This window comes from Phodopus roborovskii, unplaced genomic scaffold, assembly GCF_943737965.1.
Source record: "Phodopus roborovskii unplaced genomic scaffold, PHOROB, whole genome shotgun sequence".
Lineage (NCBI taxonomy): Eukaryota > Metazoa > Chordata > Mammalia > Rodentia > Cricetidae > Phodopus > Phodopus roborovskii.
In genome coordinates this window covers 46,652,301-46,674,194 of record NW_026126511.1, presented here as the reverse complement: position 1 = coordinate 46,674,194, position 21,894 = coordinate 46,652,301, and the positions used below count along the sequence as shown (strand labels likewise).

The following is a 21,894-nucleotide window of genomic DNA, read 5'->3' as shown; positions in this document are numbered from 1 at the left end:
TTCTTAATATTCTGAGTGGTCAAGAATAGATAGATAAAAAAATAAGACTGTGTGAGCTCTTCACTATTAGAAAACAGAAAAGAGGAAATTCTTCTCTAACAAGACATTTTCTTTTGAGAATTGGAAACAAATACACTTAAAGATACTACCTTGTGGTAGAAACTGCCTTGAGGACATATCATTTTTAGAACTCCATCTAACCAAATGGAAGGCGGATCATATTTTAATAGACTTTATTTTCCAGAAACTGTTGCAATCAAGTCTAGGGGATCTTATCTGGTTGTGTGTATTTTTTAAACATCTGCAAACAAAGTCATGCATCTGTACATTTGACACCATCAGCTACACACTTCCTGACTTAAATAAACCCAAATATGAGCTGGACTAAACTTTTCAAAGTAACCTTTGGGTGATTTCTGTAAACACATTATCTATTCAGTAAAAACTTGGAAGGAAGTCTGTTTTGTTTTTATTATTATTATTATTTATTTAAATGTATATATCAACCTATTGATAGGGAAGGGAAGGAGGGTAAAGAGAGAGGGGAGAGAAAAGGAAAGGGGGAGAGGGGAAGAGAGACAGAGCAGGGATAGAGAGACAGGATGGGAAGAGATGAGTCTACTTCTTGGCAGGAAGGAGAAAGCACCAACCCTGAGTTTTACGAGATTGTGCGGGTTGCCGCAGAGGAATACGGTAACAGCTGGAGATTACGGTACTCTCTGGGCTACTGCCTGTACTACGTCAACCAGAGCCGCAAAGTTCCTCGCGGCTCTTTTCTGGTGTCCAGGAACTGAATATCAAACCGGTGATTGTGGAGTTATTGGCTGGCTGTATTTGTCTTTTCTTTTCTCTATTATCAGTCTTTATTTTTAAAAGACCCATGAGAAGCAGAAGCGAGCCCGGAGTTTGAGGTGCTCGACAGTCGTGGGTGAGTCAGCTGGTGCTAAGGACTGGGACTTGGTCTTAGGAGACCGTCCCCTCTCCTCCCTGCAGAGAAGCAGCGGGCGCTGCAAGGACTGAAGGTCCGCTTTTCCCCACGCCAGGGCCTCCGCATCCGCGCAGCAGGTGAGTAGTGCTGTGGTGCCGGGAGCAGGCAAACCACAGGGTCGGGTGGGAGTGGGCAGGTGTGCCCAGCCTCCAGCTGACACTGGACCTTCCACTTAGCCCCGCGTATCCGCTTTAGGACCCGCTTTGATACTGGCACCCCAAACCACTGCGTTTTCCTGATTTGCCACGAGAAGTTACCTTCTAGTTAACAAGTGTCATTTTAACCCAGTTATAGACCCCAGGTAAGAGAAAGCGGGTTCCGCAGTGGCGTGATTTGGGTATCGCTTGTGAAGACTTGAACTAGTGATTTTTCACAGCAGTCTGAGATCCCTCCCTGCCTTGGGGCTCAACCCCAAAAGACAAAGTGTACATGTCCCCAAGCCCCGCACTCCTGTCCCACGTTTCCTAGTCCTTTTGTAGTTGTAGAAATCCGGCCATTTAGGTAAATCATGACCCCTAGCCCAGAAAATCCCAGGCATCCCTGACTGCTGGCACGCGGATTTGATTTTTTTTTTTTTTTAACCCTTAGGGAATCCGCAGTGAATGCTACTAGAGCCTGGTCCGAGGGGTGATGCTCTCCTTCCGCTCCCCAGAAACCCGGGTGTGGCTAGAGGCTGGAATCCCTAGGGCGGACGCCCCTTAGAGATCCCGCCTGAATCCGTCAGGGCCCTGTTTAGCCCTGGGGATCAGCTTTTCTGGGAACCTGGCTCTCTCTCGGGGATGGCTTGGCTAGTAGACAGACTCGCGCGTTCTGCTCCCACGAGCGCCAATTCCGCGGGAGTGAGCGTGTGCGTGGCCCTGCGGTTCCGTGCTCTCTGAGGTTCGCTCTCCCAGGCTGCCCTCTCCAGGTGACTGTGGTGCAACCTGTTCACAAGGCGACCTGGAGGCTCCTCCAGATTCCACCAGCTTGCCTCGGTGTGACAATCCGCAGCCGCAATCAAGCTTGTCGAGCTGGGGTAGTGGTGCAGGGAGGGGGCGTTTCTCCACCCTGACTCTGGAAATCCAGCTTCTAGCTACTGCGGCTTGAGGTTTTGTTGTCATTATGTGAGGTGGGGAGGTTGTTTTGATTTTTTTTTTTTTTTTTTTTTTTTTTTTTGGCTTGGTTTTGTTTTGGGTATTGAACTTGGTCAGCCACGGGGAGGTGAAGTACTTGAAGGCAGCTTCCCAGAGGGGAGGACTAAGGAGGGAGACAAAGCACAGGATCCCCTCCTGTGTTCCCCTCATTGCCTGCATCGAGGCCTCAAAAAGCCACTCCTGGACTGCAGAGCAGCGGGCGCCCAGTAGGAGTCTGGTTACTGGGCGAGCTTAACAGGGCCTGGCTGTCTAGGGCGCCTGCCTCACTGTCCGCATATTTCTTTATGCTTTTTATTTTCAGCTGGATTCAGATAAAGGAAGCTCCAGGGCCACTTCGGTCTCAGCAAATATTTCAGATCCATGCCATCGCTCCAGAGCGCCTAGAAGCTGGAGCTAGCAGGAGCCCATAGTTGGGTGGCCAAGCTGCAGCGCCCAGATGACCAGGGTTCGACCGCTGACCCTCACTTAGCTACCCTTTTCAGCAAAGACCAGCAATAGACTTATGGATTTCTAATTTACATGTGAATGCACATGATGGACCAGACGATGTAGAAAAGTGAACTCCTGTGATCTCTGGGATTGCATTCAGCAGCATGTCCCCTTGAACCTCTCTGCGAGCTTTGGGTAGGGAAAGTGTCCCCCGCAGTCTAGAGCGCCCCTGGCCATGTCACCCTTAATGCTCTATGACTTAGTGTGGCCCTCTGAGGGCTCCCAGGGCTGGCCAGGGTGGTTTCCAACAGGTGTGTTCTCTCCCTCCCCCAGCCCAACCCAGCTGGCCGGAGTCCCCCAAGCTGAGGTCTTTTGACTTGGCTTTCTCACTCCCACCCAGAGGGTGGCTGTCCAGAGGTGGACCTTGTCCCCCGCTCCCTGGGACCATGGTGCTTCTCGCTGAAAATGCTTCGGAAGGCTCCAACTGCACTCACCCACCAGCACCGGTGAACATTTCTAAGGCCATTCTGCTCGGGGTAATCTTAGGGGGGCTCATCATATTCGGAGTTCTGGGGAACATCTTAGTGATCCTCTCGGTGGCCTGTCATCGTCATCTGCATTCCGTGACTCACTACTACATCGTCAACCTGGCGGTGGCAGACCTCCTTCTCACCTCCACCGTACTGCCCTTCTCAGCCATCTTTGAGATCCTGGGCTACTGGGCCTTTGGCAGGGTCTTCTGCAACATCTGGGCTGCTGTGGATGTCCTATGTTGCACAGCGTCCATCATGGGCCTCTGTATCATCTCCATCGATCGATACATTGGTGTGAGTTACCCGCTGCGCTACCCCACCATTGTCACACAGAGGAGGGGCGTCAGGGCTCTGCTCTGTGTCTGGGCGCTTTCCCTGGTCATCTCCATCGGACCCTTGTTCGGCTGGAGGCAGCCAGCGCCTGAGGATGAGACCATCTGCCAGATAAACGAGGAGCCTGGCTACGTGCTGTTCTCCGCGCTGGGCTCTTTCTACGTGCCACTGGCCATCATCCTGGTTATGTACTGTCGAGTCTACGTAGTGGCCAAGAGGGAAAGCCGGGGCCTCAAGTCCGGCCTCAAGACGGACAAGTCGGACTCGGAGCAAGTGACGCTCCGTATCCACCGGAAAAACGTCCCGGCAGGAGGTGGCGGGGTGAACAGTGCCAAGAATAAGACTCACTTCTCTGTGAGGCTGCTCAAGTTTTCCCGAGAGAAGAAAGCAGCCAAGACTCTGGGCATCGTGGTGGGCTGCTTCGTGCTCTGCTGGCTGCCTTTCTTCCTAGTGATGCCCATTGGTGAGTGTTCTCAGCGCCACCACTTAACATTTACAGGGAGGGGAGTCTCCATGGGAGACCCACCAGCTAGGGTGAAAGGGGGGAGGGTCTGCATTGCAAATCACACAGGACTCCCTGGTGGGAATTAGCCTTTTCTCTCTTTCTGTTCCAGTCTCCTTTGCACTGGGTCCCAGGTCGCTTTGTCAGCTGCAGCAAAGAAGGATACTGGCTGCTATAGATTCATTGGTCCCTTCAGCGAGAATGTCACATTTTCTTAATGCCTTTAAGTCTGTTTAATTTAAATCTACTCGCTCCCTTTAGAGTCCCAAAAGCAGACTGCTGAATACTACTTGTGCTCTGCTATGGATGGGGAAGACAGCCCTATTGGTTTGAAAATAACCATCATGCTTATTCTGGATAAATGTGACAGTAGGATTGGGTTAGATGGTTCATTCCATTGTGTTAGTTATAGTGTCTGCTTAGGCTTTGTCTGCGCATGTTGTTTTCTGAATTCATTATGGAAAAAAAACATGGTAAACCACTCATGACAACAGAAATAGGGTTTTGTTTTGTTTTTTTATGCATCCAAGCCAATTAAAAACCTTAAAGAATCTATCATAACAATTCCAGTAAGCAAATACTCTTTCATTTTTAGCAGTGGGTTGGAAAACAGACATCACTCTTTTTCAAAATCATCCCGGAAGTTGCAGATGACAGCTTGAAAACAGTACAATAATATTGCAAATCCAATTTTTGCAGATGCAAACTTAGCTGTAGTCAAAATTAATTAACTCATCCTGAGTATCAACAAGCCAACCACTCCAAACAGTCCCCTGTCTCTGAACAGCCTTCGATGCAATCCCAAAGCACTTCTTTGCTATTTTTAGTTTGTAAGCTAAAACACAGACTCACAGGCTGGTTACCACGAACTCTAACAAACACAAAATCATAGCAAAGAACAATAATAACACAATCTCTCTAAAGTTCCTTTGAGGCCAGTATCAATTACAGTACCATACTTTGCAACGCTATGTCAGAATGATAGGTCTAGTTTTTGAGTGCCAACTGTGACACAGATTTTGAACACAGACTCTTCAACAACTATCATCCTGCCACCATAGGTGGAAGAAAGACACTTTTCAAGTTCTATCTAATGGCATAGCCACAAGCCACATGTAGCTATTTAAATGTGGATCAAAATTAAGTTATACGTGAATTCCATCTCTCATTCCCACTGGACACGTCTAAAGTGTTCAACAACCAGCTATATTTTGATACAGTGGGGACACAGGTGAATTCTACTGCTGTGGGATTTCTGTAGAACAGGGCTACTGGAGAGACTGACTCACCTCATGGCCTTCTTTGTGCCGCCTGTCACTGTCCCTAACACCACTTCTGGAAGGATGCTGGAGCTTTGAGTTTACTGAAGGACACACTTTAGCCTCTCTGCTTCTCTTCCCACATTCCTCCTCTTTCTGCCTCCCAGAGAATACACTATTATAGCTGCACCCACTCACTCTGCAAATGCTCACTGAACCCTTGTTTTAGCTGCTAAGAGTGTTCAAGACAGAAAGTCTTTGTCAATGAAATAGACATGTGCAATATGCCCTAAAATATTAAGTATTAAGATGCACTATCAGAGATCAAGCACTGAGAGGCCAGGTAGTGTAAGGATGATGAGACAGGTGGTCTGATCTGAGAGGTTCTGTGTATGCTAGGAACATCCAAACAGAGTGCTGACTCTTGTAAAATCCAGGAGGAAGAGTGGGCTGGCACAGGGAACAGTGGGTGCAGAGATGGGAAAGCCTCATCTGCTCAAGCAAGGGCAAGAGGCAAGGGCAAAAAGAGGCTGACGCCAGATAGGTCATGTCACATGGGTGTCTTTTCGGTCAAGTAAAATTTGTAGACTTGTCTACTTGTGGTTGAAAGTCATTGAAGGGGTTTTATCAAACTGAATGGCTCGTCTTTATATTTTGTAATGATTACTGTAGTAGCTGGGTGGAGAAGAGCCAATTGCAAGAAAGAGTAAAAACAGGGAAGCCAACTAAGGCCTCAGAAAGGTCTGGGAGAGAGGCCATGAGGCCTTGAACTCTGGTAGACTTTACTTTGCAATTGCAGGCAGTGAGGAGTGAGCACACTGAGCACTTCCTTCAGCGCAGAACTGACAAATCTGAACATGGGAAATCAACTGTAATTTCTAGGATTGGAACCTGAATAACTGGGTAAATGGTGGTATATTTGAGAGAGAGAGAGAGAGAGAGAGAAAAGAGAGAGAGAGAGAGAGAGAGAGAGAGAGAGAGCTAGGAGGAGCTGGAGAAGGTGGGACAGCAGAACATGGCTTTCTCACTATGCTAGGAATGTCTGTTAGACATCTGAGTGTCTGTCAGGTGGGTAGTGGCTATGGAAACTTGGAGCTTTGAGGAGACATGAGCTAAGAGTAAAGTCTTGAACAATATCCACCTGTACATCAAGAGGCACGGGGAGGTGGCCAGAGAGGAGGCATCCAGAGAAAGGACAGAGAAGAACTGAGTCTCAGGTGTCAGGCCTGGCAGAGAGGAGAAAGTAGGAGAGTAGCACACAAGGTAGGAGGAAAATTAGGAGAATGTGGAATCCCCAAGGCAGAAGGTAAAATGTTTCAAAACAAGAATAGTATGGTCTACAGGGTGAGATCTGGGACAGCCAGGGCTGTCACAGGGAAACTACCTCAAACAAACAAACAAACCACCACCACCAACAACAACAACAAAAGACAAGAATAGTCCATTCTGTCACACACAGTTCCTGGGTAGAGCAAGTGGAGGACTGAACACCAGCAGTGGCCTTGGTGACAAGGCCTTCCTAAATGATGGACAGTGGCCAGGTAAGGCTGATAGCTTCTGTAAAGTGATGGGAACAGAAGCTCAGCTGTGCATCTTCGAGGAAGAATGGAAGATCAAGTGGGATGAGAATAGACTACTCTTGGGAAGAGTTAGGAAAAGTAGAGCTGGGAATGGGTGCTTCTTGAGAGATCCAGAGGCAATTCTCAAAGGTGGTAGACAGGTCATGGTGTGTATATTCTGATGGGAAAGTTTGGATAGAGCAGGAAACCAAAGGAATAGGGAAGAGCAGAAAGAAGTGTCCACAGGAAGGAAGGACAAAGAAGTCAAGGAATGTGAGGGACGTGAGCATCATGGGAAGAAGGAGTAAAGGAGAGCATTGGTGATCTCTTCAGAATGCTTCAAAGTCCCCAGTGAGCTAAGAAGCAGAGAGAGGAAGGAATAAGGAATGTTTCTGTTAAGAAGCAAAGAAAAGACATGAAATATCTTAGGAATGAGAGTCTGTACATTAATGAAAATTTAGTCAAGACACTAAAGTCCTACAGGTCTATGATCATGAATATGCAACAGAGCAGGGAAGAGGGCTACAGGATGCTCTCCCAAAGCTAAGTGGTTGAGGGCTACAGGGGTGTTGCTGAAAATAGATAGGAGTTCAGGAAACACAGTAAAGAGGGCCCATTCATGAGGGATGGACATGGACTGAGTCAGATCACAGCCCTCACAGAACAGATGTGGAAAGAGTCAGCGATGATGGATTTCTGGGCCCAGGGTTGTGTTGGTTGGGCTATAAAGGACATGGGGCTTAACGACCCATGTCTTGGTGTCCTGAAGGCAGGTGGCTGCTGGGGTCTTAGTGAAATCTTCCCGTGGTCTCAGTGAAATCTTCCCGTGGACTCCACACTCTCAAGGAGTTGATAATGCTTGAGTAAGGATGTTATGACAGAGGGACTTGTGGTTTAAAAGAAAATAAAAAATAAAAGGACACAGAAACGAGGAAAATTGAAACCTATAGTTAATAGGGTGTCAGAAGACTGCTCACTGAGGTGGGAAACCCATAAACTCACAAATATGTGATTAGCAATTTCCTCTTACCACCAAGGAATTTGAAGATGTTTCTCCCAGGAGATATGGACAGGTGATAAGTCACAAATACCAAAGCAGAAAGAATGGAGAGATGCATACAGCATGTCCTTGCTTTCCAGGGCCTGGCAAGCTAATTAAAGAGGCAAAGTGAGTAATTGACATGGGTCCAAAAGACCAATGCTCAAACAGTATTAGGACCTTGTGCCAAGGAATATAGTTGTTGTATTCATCTGGAAGTCACTATAGAAGCTTCTAGAATACCACTGTTGATGGAGCAGTTTCTTAAGACAGCACTATTTCAGCTGGGCCATCAGTGAGATGTTATCTGTTTTCATTAGCAGCCTTAAGTGCATTTTTCACACAGAAAAATAAATACTCCATTATGTTATCAATTCCCAAGAGACGAGGTCATCATCAATCTGCACTAGGCAACAGGAGAGTGAAAAGATTAGAAACAGCACTAGAGCCAGAAGGAGGGTGTTATGCCAAGCTGAGACGTGAAGCACCTACATGCAAGCTGTCTGAGGAAAATCAGTGAGCAGATTCCATTGACCACCGAGGTGTGATGGCTCACACCGGTGATCTCAAGCACTTGACAGGGGTAGCTGAAAGACGAAGGTCGCCCACCACTATACTCCACTACACTCAAACCACAGCACATTAGAGGACAGCCTGGACTATGAGAGACCCTGTTTTTCAAAAGTCCTCCTGGAGACCAGGAGGAGGCTTTGTCACTCTGATATTGCTAGGACAAGCCCCCTCTCCCCAAGTTTCTCCGCACCCAGCCTGGAATGCCTGCTAGATTGAACAGTGTGTCTACAAGTGGGAATCCAACTGAACTGATCTCAAACCTAACTCTTGCTTGTCCTGTTTTCTTTTTGCAAGTTCATTGTTTGGTTGGAACTCAGCTGAGGGGGGTTCACACTGGAGGCTGCTATCAGCCATTCTGGCATTGCAGTGACAGCTTGTAAAAAGCAAGTGTGGATGATAGAGATGAGTGGAGAGTCTAGGAAGGTGTCAGCCTTCAACTGTGGAAAGGAAGGAAGGCTGGAGACTGTCCCCTAGGGAAGGTCCAGCAGCTGCATGATAGCATCTTTGGTACTTAACTCCTTGTCTGTCGCCTACAACTTCCTGAGGCCTGAGACTTAGCTCCCTCTTTCATAAAACAGTGGATGCCATGCAAAACAGCTTTCCCTGTAGCGCCTAGCTCAGAGCAAATGACAATAATTACTGACCGTATTAGGATTCATAGAGCTACAAATCATTATAGACGTGTTAACATATGGCTGTTGCCATGGATGGTGTATGTCCCTGGAGGCATGAGAGGGAACGAGCATTGGAAAGCAAGAGGGAGCACCATTTATCAAACATAGTTACATGTCTGAATTCTGTGTATAATACCCTGTTTCAATACAATGCCTGGCATTGCTTTTGGACCCACACCATTGCTTCTGTCACAAAGGACGCAATAAATGGGTTGGGTTTTGGCTTATCTGGGCATAGGACATTCGAGGACTGTGCTCCCCAGAAGTCAGAAAGCATACAGTAGTAGTGAGGGGGAACGTGTTCTACGCTGGGATCCTGGGGTGAAGGAAGAGCTGGCGAGATGCTATCCAAATGGGAGCAGTGAAAATGACTTGTTTCCTCAATAAAATTTCATAGACTACCTACTATGTTTTAGGTGGCTAGAGAGTCACTGGAGATAACGACAACACAGCCCTGAAAATCAGAACAATTGCATATGTAGCAAAAGCTTCGGGCAGCTGAAAATATAGCAAAGAGAAAACACTGATGCATAGAATAGCTTCTAAATGTCATCTAATGACTAGTTCCTCGATAGGTGCCCAGGTAACAGGTGTCAATTATTGGCTTAATATAGGCAACATGGGGACCAGGTTCATGGCTATTACAGAAACGGTTGAATTCTTAGAGACAGTACATGAAGGCAATCTAATCATGCTCAGGGTTTAAGATAAAAGGCCAATATTTCAGGTACTCTTATTCCATCACAAACCACCCCAATGCAGTGGCACAAGGCAGCAGCCACCGTAACTGTATGTTATCTGTGGATGTGAGTCAGAACCCAGCTTGGGTGGTGGTCAGAACTGGCTGGTCTTCATGGTGGCCTCCCTTCCTCCAATGTTCTAAATTCATTTTCTCATAGTATGATCATTTGTTTCCATGGTAGAGCATTACCCACCAGACCTCTGTGGAACAAACTGCATCCACCTCAGGCCCAACATCACTGCAGCCTCTTTCTGGATCAAAACAAGTGAGGAGACCCACCTTAGTCCAAAGGAAAGAGAAACAGATTGGTGTCTTTATATGGGAGGAGTGAGCCCATTTAGGGATGGAGGAGTATTGTGGCCTTCTTGCAAAGAACTGATCATGGGTGTATCAAATAGCCTCTCTATTTTGTCTGTTGGCTACATTAAGAATCTCTTAGTCTCTCTCTGTCTTTGTAGCTGTCTCTGTCTCTCTCTGTGTCTCCCCACCCCCCAATCTCTGGTTTTTCTGTATAACAAGATTTCTCTGTGTAACAGCCCTGGCTGTCCTGGAACTCACTTTGTAGACCAAGCAGGCCTCATACTCACAGAGATCAGCCTGCCTCTGCCTCCTGAGTACCGGGAGTGCACTGCCACAACCACAGGGCCTATTGAACTTGCATAACATCCAAGGTCCTTATCCTCCCACAGGTTTCTAATTTCCAGAGTGAGATGACACATAAACAACCCCAAAATGTATACAATGCTAGAAAGTGGGCCTGGAAGATACTTTGAAAATCCATACAGTGGATTAGGCATCAAGGACTGGAATTCTTTCACAGAATGACCTAACCTTTGAGCCAAGATCTATATAACTGGATGATTTCTCATGGTTAAAAGTGAGTGGGAGAACTGGATATATGGCTTCTTTGGTAGAGTACTTATGCCGCATGTAGGAATCACTAGGTTCCATCCCCCACAATGAACTAACCGGGCATGTGGAGCTCACATGGAATTGTAGCACTCGGCAACGGAGGCAGGAGGTTCGGGAGGTTTAGGATTTCAAGTCCACTATATAGTGAGTTCAAGGCTCAGCCTGGACTACATAATACCTCATCTAAAAAACAAAAACAAAAACAAAAAACAAAAAACAAAAAAACAAAAACCAGAATGTGCAAAGAATCTGGCAGGGTCGGCCTGATGCCCATGGGGATTTTCCAGATGCTTGATGTGGGTATCAGATGAAGCTGCAAAGACAGGTACCAGATCCGGCCAGGTTTGAGAGCCATTTTACAAGTTGTTTTTAATCCAATGACAGCCATGGCACAGAGATGACAATCTCACATTTCAACATCTCACAGACTTGATGAAAATAAGATTGTGGATAGACCAGTTGGGAGACCTTTGCGTTGGACAGACTGAGCAAGGCTCTGTATCACGTGTTCTTTCCGGGAACCTCTGCATGACTCTTGGGCACCTCTTTGGTCAGCACCTCTGATTTTCAAGAAAACATGTCTCATCATCACAAATAGTGTATCTGAAGTTGGCTTTAATTTAACTTCGTCTCCCTCCACAAGACAAATCTGTCTGGAAGCTATACTGTCATACTGAAAGGAATCCACTGCTGGCGTGACTCAGGAGGTGACTCCTGAGGATCTTTGAACAATAGCTGACTCTTTCAAAGCAGGCCCTAGCCTGACAAGGTCTTGGCTGGAGGAAGCCTAACTCTGTAGGCATCACATAAGGAACACCCTGCTACAGGTGAGGAAGACGGCATGTTCAGAGGCATTTTCTTTGTCTAATGAGTTTCTCATCTTTCCACCTTATTATATAGCTTGCCAGTCTGACACTTACATAGTGGCCTTTCATTTTTAATAGCAGATTTCCCTGCTATCTGGACATTTCTTTTTACGCTTGTTTTGGGTGCTTATACACACACACACACACACACACACACACACACACACACACACACATATATATATGTATATATATATACATACATATATATATATTCTTTTTTTTCCCTCTTTGACAGAACTGCTTGTCTGTGCTTTGAGGGCACTTTTCCTTTTCTTTATTGTCTCTGTCCCTGGAAGATGACAATCACTCATAACTACTAGCTTGCCTGCCTTCTGCAGAACTCATATTGGCAGAGAAGATGGAGCTGCTTTATTTCCATTTTCACAGCAACAACACAGACACACACACACATGCACACACACACATGCACACTCACACACATACACAAGCACACAAACAGCCACTCATACTTTTAATAGCATCCCAAATTAGCTCCTTCAGGTCTGATCATCCTACCTGCCCCATCTCCTTCACATGACTTTGGTGCCTTGGTCTACTCTGACGCCATTCTACACCAGGTCATTTTGAAACAACAAAAACTTATTTCCCAAAGTTCTGACACTGGTAGGTTCAAGATCCAGGCACCAGCAGATTGGGTGTGTAGTGAGACTCTGTGTTCTGGTTCATACGTTGTTCTAGCTGTCATAGTGGAATAATGAAGCTTTGGGGGCCTTTTCCCTCATCCCATCCCAAAGCCCCTACCTCCTAATACCATTCCACTGAAGGTTGAGATATCAAAATATATACTTTGGAGGACATGAACCACCAGAGCAGAGGACTTGGCCTTCTAGAACTTTCCTTGGACATACTAACTATGCCAGATTCTTGTAGAACTCCAATATTGTCAGGGATAGGATATAAGAGCTTGTGCTCGGCAGCTTCCCATCTCTATAAGGTAATGGTTCTCAACTTTCCCAATACTACCGCCTTTAATACAGTTCCTCATGTTGTGCTGACCCCCAACCATAAAATTAATTCACTGATACTTCACAACTGTGGCTTTGCTACTGTTATGAGTTGTAATATAAACATCTGTGTTTTCTAGTGATTTTAGGCAACCCCTATGAAATAGTCGTTCAATCCCATGGGTTGAGAAACACTGCTATAATGGATTATCCAAGGAGATTAATTTATAAAGAGAAAAAGCTTGCTTTGGTTCACGGCTCAGCAGGTTGCAGTCCAAGGTCTAATGGCCTCATTGCTTTAGGCTTCTGATAGACAGTGTGCCATGATGGGAGACTATGGCAGAGCAAGTACTTAACTCCAGAAGCCAGAAAACCAGCAAAAGATGAGAGAACAAGAATCGCCTATCCACCTTGGAGCTTACTCTCAATGATGTAAGGACCTCCTTTAAGTGCCCACCTCCTGAAAGTCCACAGTGTCACCCAAAACTGCCAGACCTGGGAGCAAGTCTTTGTGGAACCCATTACAAGATGTTCAATATACAGACTATGCCCCTAAGTTTGTCTGATTAGACTTGTTTTATTGTGTGTGAGTCCTGCAAAGGGAGATTAGTTAACCCAATGATTGGCCCCCAGATACCTAGTCTCTGACACTCAGACCTGAGGAACCTCAGGCCGATCACCCACAAACTACTGCTTACCTGGTGAGCCAGCCACACCCTACCCTCCCTGCAACTGTAGACCCTCAAGGTCTGACTGTGATCCCACATGCCCCTGGTTAGAGTCCACTTGCTCTATTGCTATTGGGCAGGGAGTTACTCTGTCCCAAGAGCCCCCTTGCCCACCTCTGGTAACTCCCAAGCCAAAGCCTCAGTAGTGTTTTCGTTCTGGTCCCAGCAGAGTGGTCTCTGGGCTCTTTGCTCATGTGTCCTGCCCCAGGCTTGCTCTCTGCCTCAGATCAGCTCCATAGCCCTCTGCTATAGACTGCCTTCCCAACACTGGGAATGGGGAGTCTGAGAAACTTCTCCTGGCATTTTTCCTTGTCTTCAGATCATTTTAAAGGCTCTTTGGCTGTGTTAAGGAGGGAACTCAGAACAAGTGACTAGCTGCCCCTTTTCGCCATCTCCTCCCCTTCTCTCCACAGTCCCTTGGAGTAGACAGGCCTGAGGACTCTTCCCTTGGCAAATAACTGATTTGAATCTTGCTCCCTGCTTCCCAGGGTGGCACCCAGCTTCTGTAGAATAGCCATAGCTAGTGAGCTGCTGAGAGACAAAGGCAGGTTTAAAGAGAAGAGTGGAGATCGATTGATATAATCCTTATATACAGTGACCATTTTTATTTACATTTCTGTGGGGTTTATTTTTTTTTCAGTCATGTAGACATAGAAAATAGTTATGCAGTCAAATATTTTAATCCATTTCTTCATGGAATGTGTGTGTCTTCTGGGGATACTTGGAGGCACTTCCCCAGTATGAGTCAGATAGCCTATTTCTTCCAAAGCATGGTGTATATTCTATCTGGAATATATCTATCTGGAATCTTTGTATCTCGGTAGATGACACATAACTGAATGTTATGTATCTAGAAATGGTCCTAGATCTGTCCCCAAAGATGTATCAAATACTTTATCAGATCCTATCATACTTTGAAAATGCTGTTGTCATATTAAAGGGGACCTTGGATTTATTTTACTTCTCTCCCATTCATCTATCTCTGGAATCCAGCGCTGGTGCCACAGTAATTGAATTGCTGTGCCTTTATATTACTTTATTTTCATTTATTTTCATTTGTTCCTCCACAGTCCCCTACATATTCATAAGGGACTTTGATCAGGTTAAGACCTTCTGGTTTAAGACTCCTGAGTGAGGATTCCTTTTCAAAATTAGTCCACACATTTTTGGGTGTCTATTCTTCCCAGAAACCTCTGGGCTTTTGATGTCGCTGTACTTCTGGACCCACCTTGGAACGGTTGTTATCACTCCACTTTGATCACAAGTCTCCCAAAACCCATTCGAGACAACAACATTAAAAGACCCTGCCTTGGTATTTCACACACACACACACACACACACACACACACACACACACACACTGACTATTGGTTATGAATCAGTACACCCCATCAAATCCAGAACCTTCCTTAGTTTATAGAACTATCTATTCGGTCTAGTTTTAAAGTGCATTTTAATTTATTTCCATTTTAGAATGCTGTTTCATCAAAGCAGTATCTACAGCTTCGTCAAACACAGATTTTCTTTTCAATTTTTTTTGGTGCCATTGACATAATCAATTTTGTCCTATGCCATTGTCCTAGCTTACATCTTTGGGTTAGATGTTGACTGACTAGAAAGCTAACCCACTAAATATTTACTTTGAGTTATATTTCTGCTTGCACATGGAGTCTATCATCTTTACCACTTTTGGGTACCAGTTTTATAAAGCAAATTGTGACACTTTGCGTTTTTTACCCCCGACCATCAGTAACAGTTGAACTAGTGTAAGAATTATGTGTGCCCTGAAGCTTTGAAAAATTTGCCCCATAAAACACTTGGACTCAGCTCCTTTTATGGTTAAGTCCTTGAGACTGGTTCCTATTCCTTCCATGGATACTGATCGTTTCTGATTGTCAGGTTTGATAATTTTTATTTTATTTTCCATTTTCCTTCTCCTTGCAGTTGCACACTTCAGTTTGGATTTATGCATGCCGTTCTATAATGTTTCCTCTCTTGGACATCTTTGTCATCTTCCTCATTAGACATGGGCCACCTCTTCCTGTGACACTCTTCCTGTGCACTGTGACAAACTGGAAGACTGTCAATTCTATTGGTTTTTTTTTTTTCTTTCAATAAATCCAGGTTCCGGGTTTATTATTTTCATCTGTTTTCCAATTAATTAATTTAGTCTCTAACAATTTTTCTCTTTCACTTCCTGGTTACAATTTTGTTTTTCAATAATTGCTTGACCACAGTGTTTATGTATTGGTTCTCTCTTATTGAAGATGGAAAACAATCAAAGCTATATATCTTCCTCTAACTAAATTCTCATTTCTTCTAGTGTCTGGACTCTCCACTTTTCACCTGCTTGGTCTATATTTCTAATTTTTGTTTTTCTTTTGTTCTGTGTAAACATCAGAGGAGTCCTTTGGTACTGATTAATTTGAAAATAATCAGTATTTTATTGCCTCATTTCTTAAAATTAATTCTAATTTACTTCATTCTCCTCAGAAAATGTAAACTCAATAGTTTTTAACCATGGAAGTAATTGAGGCTTTTAGAATTAATAGATGGTCAATAGCTTGTATGCTTCATAGATTTAGCATTTAGTAGATGTATGTTGACCATTCATTTCTTACATTTTTACCCTTATCCATTAGCTAGCTTGTCAAGTGCTTCGAGGGCTGGTGAACTCCCACTGCTTCTGAGTTGCTTGTGGGTACATCTATGTCTCCTGGTGGGAAGCCGTCTTTGTCAGTCTAGGGCTGCCATAACAGAGCAGCACAGATTAGTGGCATAAATAGCATCATTTACTCTTTACAGCTCTGGAGGCTGTGATGGATCCTGACTTGGCTCAGGCTCAGAGGGAGGTATGATCAGTTTCCAGACTCGAAAACAGTCTTTTCCCTTCCCTGTATCTTCACATGGCAAATGAATTAAACCCTCTCCTTGTAAGGACACCAGTCCCCTCAGAAGTCTCCACCCTCGTGACCTCGTTGAATTCTAATTACTTCCTGTCTGCCCAAACCCCAGCACACGAAGACTGGAGCTTCAACATGCCAGTGCGGGGAGCTTGAGCACTGTGCCCTTCTATGCCACTGGTGTGTGCTTGTCACTGACGGCATCGGTTCAATTATTAGACTTCAGGATAGAAGCCTTAACACTGACGTAAGGCAAGGAAACTGAGGCACAACTGGGAGTCAGTAATTTCTTGCTGCCCCGAGTGGCTGTATTCCCAGAGCCAATGCAAAGGGCCTCACTACCCAGCCCAAGCCCTAGACTCTCACCCATGGGACTCTGACTCACCCTCTGCCCTCTGCCTGCTTATCCAAGGGGAGTTGCATTAGGCTGGTAGCTTTCAAACAGTTTCAGAATTCTATGAAAATTATACCAAGGACATAAACTGGATAGAAGCAGTGCCTTGCTGGTGACAGCAGACTAGAAAGCCCAAGACATGGGCACTAAGCACCACCCACCCACCCCCCCTTCCTGCTGGCAGCCCTGCCAGAGGATCAGGACACAGGTTGCTCTTCTCCAAGGGTGTCAAATTCCAGTCTCAGTAAATGGCTCTGGGAAGGCTGCTGCAAGAAGGGAGCAGCCTGCCTTTTCCAGAAGGAAGGGGACGAAGCTGACCTGGGCTCACAGACTGTCCTTATTCTGGAATGCCTGCAGAGCAGTAGCCTTTGCCCAAAAAGGGTTTGAGAAGGGAACAGTTTGCACACTCACTTTTTTTTTTTAATGTGCCGTTCACATTTAGCTTATTGCCAGGCATCTAGTTGCAAGTTAGAAACTTACTATTCACAAGCTGACTGTGTAGATCCATGCTTCCTTATGAGAAATGCTTGGAAGTATCCCTGTTCTCATGACTTCACTGTCACAGGCCAATTACATATAAACTGTCTTGGGAAGAGAAAAATTTTGAGCCATATTTAATGCATACCAGGCTTGCCTCAACCCCTTTATGGAGTGAAGGATAACCTTGAACTTCTGATCCTCCTGTTTGCACTTTCCAAGTGCCAGGATGATAGACATGTGCCACCATAGCCTACTGTACTTCCCACATCTTAAATAATGATTTTTTTTAAGCCTCCAGCTTCCCGAAGGTGCTAAGAAGTCTTTCCATTGTTATGTGTGTGTGTGTGCTTAATTGTGGCTATTCACATGACATCAATTTGCCATTTTAATGAATTTAAAGTGTCAGTTCAGTAGCATTTAACAATACACTGAGTGTTGTGCATCCATCACCACTAATTAGCTCTTCTCCATCACCTCTGCATGAAACTGTATCCATTAGCCTTGATTCCTCTCTTACCCCTAGCAGCCATGCATCGCTTCTGTGTGAATGACTGGCCTGTCCTTAGTACCAGATCCATAAGGAATCACACAATGTGTGGCCTTCTGTATGTCCTTCCTTTAGCCTACTTGTCTGAAAGTCATCCATGTTGTGACACTTGTCAGCATGCAGTCACTTTGCTTGTAATCAGCTAATATTTCATTGTGTGGATATGATGCCCATCCACTGACAGTCGGCTGAATGATTTCCGCCTTTGGGCTAGTTTTGACTATTTGCCAAGATGACTATTCATGTGCCAGTCTTTGTTTGAGTGTCTATTGTGGTTCATTGGGATACATAATCAGAAGTGGAATTGCTGAGTCATCAGACGTCTATGTTCAGTTCATAGCGGGTCTGCCAAACCGCTTCCTACAGCAGCTGCTCCAGTTTCTGCAGCCACCGAAGGCACCAGGACCCAGTTTTGTCACCACAGCCACCTCTTATCCTCTTATCCTCTTGCCTATCATCATTGTAGCAACACTGGGTGTGCAGTAGTACTTAGTTGCTTGGCATTTCCTAATGGCTCCTCATGTTCCTGGCCTCCTTATGGTGAATTTGTTTATCCGATTTGAAGTAATAACTACCTGCCTGAGTCATTTGTCCACTTCTGCTTGACACTTGTGGCTGAGTGTTAGGCATTGTGTCAGATACTAGATTTCTATCAGCTTCGTGAGTTCACAGATATTTTTATTCTTTAGGTTGTTTTTTCCCTCCCTCCTTCCTCTTTATATATATATATATATATATATATGTATATATATATATATATGTGTGTGTGTGTGTGTGTGTGTATGCATTATACATATACACATGCATGCATACATACATACATACATACATACATACATACATACAACCTGTGCAGACATCTAATTTGTGATTGTTATGCCTCAGTATCCCAACTGCTAGAATGTCAGGCATCTACCATTTTCTTCATAATGTCTTTTGATGCACATCTGTCTTGAATTATTACTTCTTATAGAAAATTATGTAGCATAGTACAGAAACACATTTTCTTTAGAATGTCTAATTTCAAAACCTACCAAAGCAAAAGGTTCAATGTTAATAAGCTGTGGTATGAGTAAATTATTTTTAAATATTTCAAGAGATGAAAATGCTAATTTTCCTGATAGGATCATTCAGTGTCTATGCAGTAAGTTATCAAGGAGCACCTCATAGTTATAACTAAAATAATAATGGGGACCAGAGCCTGACCTGACGAGAACTCTCTTGGCAGATTTTAAACTCATACACTATGCTTTCACAAGTGTTCATATTTTATTTGGGTACATACCTTGTTAAGATATGCTGCTTGAGGGGGACCGTGGTGAATGAATCCCAAGGGGGTGAGAGACAAATGTACCATGCAGGTAGAACTCACATGGGAAGTTTTATTGGGGGAAGGGAAGGAATAGAGTGGAGAAAGAGAGAGAGAGAGAGAGAGAGAGAGAGAGAGAGAGAGGGAGGGAGGGAGGGAGAGAGGGAGATTAAAAGGGAGGGAAGGAGGGATAGCTAGAAAGAGATCAGGAATAGGAGGAGCTTATCTCTTAAAGGGACCTTTCACACCTTCTTACAGCCAGGGTAATGCTTGCCATGCTCAGAGGGGTGACACACTCTGTCCGGTCCCCAAGGGGCAGGACCAAGGTGTACCTGAATGCTAACATAACTACTAAAATATACGATATACAGTATACAACGCCTTACCTTTATGAGAAGCTAAATTTCAAAATACATTTAACTCCACATATTGAGGAAAGGAGTTGCAGGTAGTTACTTCTCTGGGCTCAGAACTCTGAAGATTCCTGGCCTTTAATTAAATACACACCAAGATAATTAACAGTCATGTTTGTTTTATACAACTAACATTAATGGCACCACTGAGCTCTGCTGGCCAAGCACCGGATACTTCTGTGTTACTCCTGGATCCACTGTGATTCCCGGAAATTCTCCTACTTGTGCTTTGTGTAGTCATCAGATTTGTGCCTCAATCAGTCTCTTTGACTGAGTTTCACCCTTCTGGATTACCCCTTCAGATCACAACGCTCAGGCCATCCCTGAGGTTCATATGTTCTGCCTCCGGCATAACCAGTCCAATACCATAATTTATCTTACTCACTCAATAGTTTGCCAGTAAGATTTTAAGAAAGTATTTCCCATGTTTTCTGCTCCTATAAATGCTGTCATGTGACAGGAGCTCTGTCTGTGTTTTCTCTTCTATGTCGTGTTACTTTTCTATGCCAAATGCAGCATTAACAGTAGCTACCACTTCAGGAGAAAACAGGCAACCCCACACTTTCTACTCCATCCCTCCCTCCATGATGTTTGTTAATGGCTCTTCTTGTCCCCTCCATAAGGAAGAGAAAACAAATGAGCTCAAGCTGGAGAGAGTCATGAGGAACAGGGGATCTGGGAAGCAGAGAGCAAATGATTAACTCTGTGGTCTAATGTCCACTGGGTTCTCTGGGGTGTTCATATCCAGCGCCAACCCTGAACTCGCTGACTAATCAGGGAGGGCCTCTGAAGCACTGGGGCATTTACTGTGCCCTCAGTCCTAAGCTGAGTCTCGTGAGACACTTGGAAGAAGAACCACTGCCCACACTGAGGGAAAGGGCTCTGCAAAGCAAACAACAGTCATCGGATGGAATCATGTGTATTAGGAATGGTCTAGAAGCTCAGAGATGATATAGCAGGGAGGGAGAGCTTAGGTAGTCACAGGATACTGCTTGGAGGAAAGAATTTTCAGTGGGGTTTTGAAAGGTAGGATCAGAAAAGCTGGTCAAAATGCCAAGGGCAGGAGTAAGAAATGCATGATGATAGCGTAGTGATATAATTGGTGTGTGTGTGTGTGTGTGTGTGTGTGTGTGTGTGTGTGTGTGTGTGTACATGCATGTGTAGAAGAGGTGTCGTACAGACTGAAAGAATCGTGGCATAAACAATGATCAGATTTGGTGGGACATTATCTTTAATGTTTTTTTTTTTTGAAAACCAGATAAAGATTTGAATCTTGAAATAAGAAGTGAGAAGCTACTGTGAGTTTGCAAACAGCTAAGTAACGTAGAGAAACGGGATTAGAGTAAATGCAGCGGCATTTGTGGAGATGAAACAGGCTGACTCTCAGATTTTACTGACAGGGGTATGACAGGGAGAGGCAGAAGACAGGGAAGAGAATAGAAACACTTCGAGGCAGGTCAGCGGGAGTCAGAGGCCACACATATATGTGAGAATCGGGGTGGAATCATCAGCACGCAGATGTGAAGGGACATGGGGAACACTACATAGGTAGAGGTGATGGGCAGGTGGGTGGTCCCAGAAGACCTTGAGTTTTGATAACATTCAGCCTGAAATCATGGTGCAGAAGTGAAACTCTCTGCAATTGTGCTGCCCTACAAGACTCCCTAGGATACTTGGCATCTAAGAACTTCCCCCAAATCATGCAAATTAAATTTGAATTTGATAAAGTTAAAAGTCAGGGTCACCACATTGCGAGTGTTCCATCTCTACCCAGAGCTAGTAGCATCCATGCTGGGCAAGGCAGAGATAAATAGTACATCTCCTCCCAGTGTTCTTTTGTTTAAGACCACCTTAGGACTTAGGACCAGTGTCAGTACTTTGGGAAGGAAAAAGCTAGCAATCCCTTTCCTTGTTCTTGATGCGAATGGGGATATCATGAGTATAAGACACTGGGCATTTCTCAAGGAGTGCTGGGAGATGAATTTTAGGACATGGATGAAATTGGAAGGAATAAACAGAAGCACTAATATGAATTACCTGAAGTTTGGGTAAAGTAGAACATTTCGGATAGTATAAAATCCTGACAAGAAGAAAAAAAAAGAGACAATTGTCAAACATAACAGCAAAACCAAGAGGAAAGAAAATGACAGGAGCATTGTGCCAGTTAACCTGAGGTCACCTGTCAGACTCCATGCAGAATGGGAGAAAGTTCCCCTTTGCAGAGAAGTCCCATCTCAAGCTGTGTTGCAATAGGAACCTGGAAAGGGGCTCTCAATTGAGAAAATGTCTCCGGAAGGTTGGCCTATAGGCAGCCGGGCAGTGCACACCTTTAGTCCCAGCACTCAGGAGGCAGAGGCAGGCATAGTTACAGTTCTAGGCCAGCCTTGTCTACAAAGCAAGTTCCGGGACAGCCAGGACTGTTACCAGAGAAACCCTGTTGGAAAACAAACTAACAACAACAACAACAAAAAAGTATGGCCTGTAGTCAAGACTGTTGGGCATTATCTTGATTAATGATTGATGTAGGAGGGCCTAGCCCACTGTGGACAGTGCCACCCCTGGAACAGTCCTCGGCTGTATAAGAAAACAGGCTGAGTGAGCAGTGAGGAA

At 44.9% G+C, this 21,894-nt stretch overlaps 1 protein-coding gene across 2 annotated transcripts in view; it reads left to right on the top strand.

Moving 5' to 3' along the window:
- The first annotated feature begins 2,885 nt into the window (after nucleotides 1–2,885).
- Adra1a (adrenoceptor alpha 1A) overlaps nucleotides 2,886–21,894 on the top strand; it is an 87,387-nt gene continuing 68,378 nt past the window's right edge. For both annotated transcript variants that reach the window (XM_051195475.1, XM_051195474.1), the window contains exon 1: nucleotides 2,886–3,879. In XM_051195475.1, coding sequence (XP_051051432.1) covers nucleotides 2,997–3,879 — 883 coding nt within the window. In that variant the 5' untranslated portion in view covers nucleotides 2,886–2,996. The remainder of the gene's footprint in view (nucleotides 3,880–21,894) is intronic.